General features: G+C 43.1%; 1 protein-coding gene across 1 annotated transcript; it reads right to left on the reverse strand.

The window, feature by feature from the left end:
* Positions 1–3852: 3852 nt before the first annotated feature.
* On the reverse strand, positions 3853–4455 carry LOC142483948 (histone H2A type 2-B-like). Its single transcript, XM_075583868.1, has one exon. The coding sequence runs from the start codon at positions 4414–4416 to the stop codon at positions 4024–4026; it is 393 nt and encodes a 130-aa protein (XP_075439983.1). The 5' UTR covers positions 4417–4455; the 3' UTR covers positions 3853–4023.

Here is a 4455-nt window from a genome sequence, read left to right on the forward strand (position 1 = left end):
GATCAAACACCAGGCAGGAGGTATATAAACAGGAACGGCTTTATTGGGTCAGCACTCACAGACACAGCAGTGACCTGAATCAATACAGTCTCTAAGTCGGCTACCCAGCTTTAGGATGGTCCCTGGACATCCACTATGAGTCAAGGGCCCCTGCAGCTGTCCTATCGCTTCCCTACCCCTCTGGCAGAGGAAAGGTCCACACTCACTCCCACCCCCCACCCCCGGGGGGAAAAGGATCAGAGAAGGACCAATGCTCAGGCTCTCTGCTGTGTGACCTGCCTCTCAGTGGGGAGAGGTACAACTACCAATTTGGCGGAAATCACCCCTAAGTACAGTCAGGACGAGGGCACCAGGTCTGATCCAAAATTGGATATGCTCAGGCCTAGTTCCACTCCCTCTCCCTGTGACTCAAGGTTATTGCAGGGAGTGGGGAAAACCCATGAATACTACTGGCAGGCCTGCTCTTACCAGGCTTAAGCCAGATTACCAGTTCTGGCTACACATGTATAAAAAAAATATATATATATATATATACATATATACATACACACACACTTACTCTAACATCACACACGTTCTGGGACCAATTAACGCCTTAATTCAGCGGTGGAGGCTGCGGGGGGCGCGCAGTTTACAGAGGCCCCGCCCGCTTCCCGAAGGCACTTAAATGAAGGGTCGGGGGAGCTGCACGGCCTCTGTAAACCTTCACTTACCTTGGCTCGACACGCGTCGCCATGGTAACGCGGCGTCAAATTACGCGGCAAGGTCATGTGACGTCACGTTGCTATGGCAACGTGACATCATGATGCTGGAGCCGAGGTAAATTGAGGTGAGGAGGGTGGGTGGTGAGGTGACCTCCAGGAGGGGATGCAGGGAAAAAAGTTTGTGCCCCCCTGCCTTAATTCATAAATTGCATACTGCACAGGGGGAGGTTTAGGTTTCACCCACAGAGATAAAATTCATAGCTGTCCTGTTTGAAAGTACATTTCTTGGCGTAATCCATTGTAACCTTGCCTGAAGAAGAGATCACTGTATCTCGAAAGCTCGCACAAATAAAAGCATTTTGTTAGCCACCGAACGGTATTGACTTGCACAAAAATATTTTTTAACAATTATACAATGCTGTCAAATGAATGCTGCCACAATGTAAAGGATGTACACAACACCAGAAATACATGAAGAAAACAAAATACAAAAAGGCGCAAATCAGAGACAACAGGTGAATAGATACATAACACCTGTGGGATAAAAACGTTGAATATCCTTATAAGAATTCCTGGACGAGGTAAGACCTATAAAAGAGAAAGATGCCAATATGGTGAAGTACGTTTTATAATTCAAATAAAGCACAAGAAAAATGGCTACTTACAATGTAGCAGAAATATTCAGGCATGTCAGGATAAAATCCTATCTGTTAGCTGCAGCAAAGGGGCTGATGATGTAAGGAACCTCTGTCACGATGCATGCTGTGTACACTGACATTGGGGCTCCCTTGGTTGCACTGTTCAACCTCACCCTCCTGATCTCGCTATCTTTGGTCCGTGACATCACAACCCGAAAGTAGCACCGATCGCTCCGTCGGCTCCATCAGATAGCTTGGATTAAGGTATAGTGCACAGTCCCAATAGCCTAAAATAAGGCTTTGCAGCAAACAGGCGGGCAAATTAAACGTCCGTGTATCAGACAGAGGGTTTCTGAAAAGATCTCCCTAAATCTGTCTGATACACGGACGTTTTATTTGAACGTTTCCAGGGTTGGATTTTGCTGGAGCATTGCGCTTCAATGTGCCCGAGAATATTACCTGATTCCCGGGTACATCTTTGGGGTGTCCCATATTTCGGGGACCCCGCTACATAGCAACAATCTGATTGAAGATTCTCTGCAAACCCCCACCCTTAAACTCACAGCCTCGCGAGATCCGTTGCTCAAGCACCCCTGGAAAGGCAAAATACAGAAAATACTGAATTGACGCATAATTTCTACATTGTCTCAGATATATATATATATACGACAGCTGGGTCCAAGAGCTGGCACTCTAGAACCTTTACACACGGATCAGGTGTAACCAAGTGGGCTTAAACTTTATTATTGAGCCTGGTTACACCCTCACCGTCACAGGGGTTGCCCAAGTTTATTCTAGGGGGGCGTGGACATCTCCAACCTTTTCTTCAGTGACACGTTGCCATGGCAACCTGGCGTCAAATGACGCCACGTGGTCATGTATTGTGCATGTCGCCAAAGATATACGTGTGGTTCACATCACGTCACGATCCCACGCGTCATATGACGCTGGATTTAGGTAAGGGGGGTACGAGCACAGGGGTTGCCAGGCAGTGGGTGCGCAGCACAGAAAGTTTGCGCACACCTGACATAGCATACAGTGCTTCCAGGAAATAAATAAATATATATATATATACATATATATATATATATATATATATATATATATATATATATATATATATATATATATATACACACACACACACACACACACACACACACACACACACACACACACACACTTTAAACTCTTCACATATGTTTAAGTACTGGTAAATGTTTATGTATCATTAAAATGGTTATTTGATACAATTAATGTTATTCCATAGATCTGTGGGACTTTGGACATGTTTCTGAACTTTACCAGTCCCTCGGGATTAAACACATTCACACCAGGGACTTGTTCTGCATGTTACATTTTGGTTTATAGCACTGAGTATACTATTAGCACAAAAAGTATGATTATTGTTCTTGCTCAAAAGAGATTTAATTTCAGATTCTCAGGGCTTTGGTTCAAAGTTTGGGAAGTCAGATTGTTCTATTATACAAAATACCCATTTCTACACATTCTTTTAAATCCCATTGAAACCTTCCTGCTGCCTCCATTTTACCTTATTAATACTGACAACCATTTGAATGTTTCTTGTGGAAAATAAGCAACTCAAGTAAGGGAAAAAATACATTAATTTTAACACCAGTAGTTCCACCATGTGCTGTTTATTTTGAAGAACAGATGTAATTATTTGTGCAGCTTTTTGGTTATTGAATCATTCTATATAATCTTTATACTATTTTCGAACAAGTCCCAATTAATTATTGTATGCCTTTTGCATGTTTGTGGGCAATCATTAAACATCGTTAGCTGAATATAGTTGACGTTTTATTGTTTTGGCATAAATGTTACTCATCTCACTTCCTTTGCTTTAATGAGTTAAAGTGTGGGTGAGTTCAATATAACACAGCTTCATGCCTTGCTGACTAGTGTCCGATTTAAAAACAGCTTTTAGCATTATAATCCAAGTAATGCCCACATCGATTTCTAATCCAACAGCGCCACCGTGTGGTGTATTGTTTCAATTACTTGCTTTTTGTTTAAATTGAATGCTTTGGCGCCTTTTTGTTTGTTCACAAATATAAAGATATTAATATTATACTTTGCATTATCCGTGCTACACAATTTTGCTTTTATTTATAGAGGTGGACCTGCAAAAAGACTTTTTTTTAAATTATGGTTCTAAAGCAAGAGACATGCATCACAATCTGGTCACTGACTTTGTGGCGGTTTATGCTTTCCTGGAAATAATAAAGTCGGTAAGAAAGTTAGGTCCCCGTGAAAAGTTAGTGTCGTTATGGTATGGAACAAATGTTTTTTTCCACGAGTTACAGAGCTATAGAAGTGTAACTGAACCCAAACCTGTATAATTAGTGAAAGTAAATATCGGTTTGCAAGTGACTGCTTTGTGTTTATCTTCTGCAGATATAGCGAAATCATAAAATTTTCACAATTACAGCACTAACAAGAGGCGATCGATACATGTACTTTATTTTTATACACATTCTTTAATGTTTAATTTAATATCAGTAACAATTAAAACAGACTTACTCATACTTAGGTAGTAATATATCTCGCTGCAGTAAATATGAAATGATTTGTCTCTTTCTCGATACTGTGGGTGGCTCTGAAAAGAGCCTTTGTGTTGGGTATGTGGGGGTCTCTGCTCCTGGTCTCGGGTATTCAGCTCACTTGCTCTTGGCCGGTTTGTGGCTCTCGGTTTTCTTGGGCAGCAGCACGGCCTGGATGTTGGGCAGAACACCCCCCTGAGCGATGGTGACCCCTCCGAGCAGGCGGTTCAGCTCCTCATCGTTACGCACAGCGAGCTGCAGGTGCCGGGGGATGATGCGGGACTTCTTATTATCCCGGGCGGCGTTACCGGCCAACTCCAGGATCTCCGCAGTCAGGTACTTGAGCACTGCGGCCAGATAGACCGGGGCTCCGGCTCCCACACGTTGAGCATAATTACCCTTCCGAAGAAGTCTGTGCACACGGCCGACTGGAAACTGCAGCCCAGCCCGAGAAGAGCGAGTCTTGGCTTTAGCGCGCGCTTTCCCGCTCTGTTTGCCTCTTCCAGACATTTCTATTAATCTGACCACAGCTGTAACAGCAAAAGAAAT

This window comes from Ascaphus truei, unplaced genomic scaffold (assembly GCF_040206685.1).
Source record: "Ascaphus truei isolate aAscTru1 unplaced genomic scaffold, aAscTru1.hap1 HAP1_SCAFFOLD_401, whole genome shotgun sequence".
Taxonomy (NCBI): domain Eukaryota; kingdom Metazoa; phylum Chordata; class Amphibia; order Anura; family Ascaphidae; genus Ascaphus; species Ascaphus truei.

What these genes read in the sequence shown, in the direction of transcription:
- LOC142483948 (XM_075583868.1), bottom strand. Translation starts at nt 4,416, where the DNA reads ATGTCTGGAAGAGGCAAACAGAGCGGGAAAGCGCGCGCTAAAGCCAAG.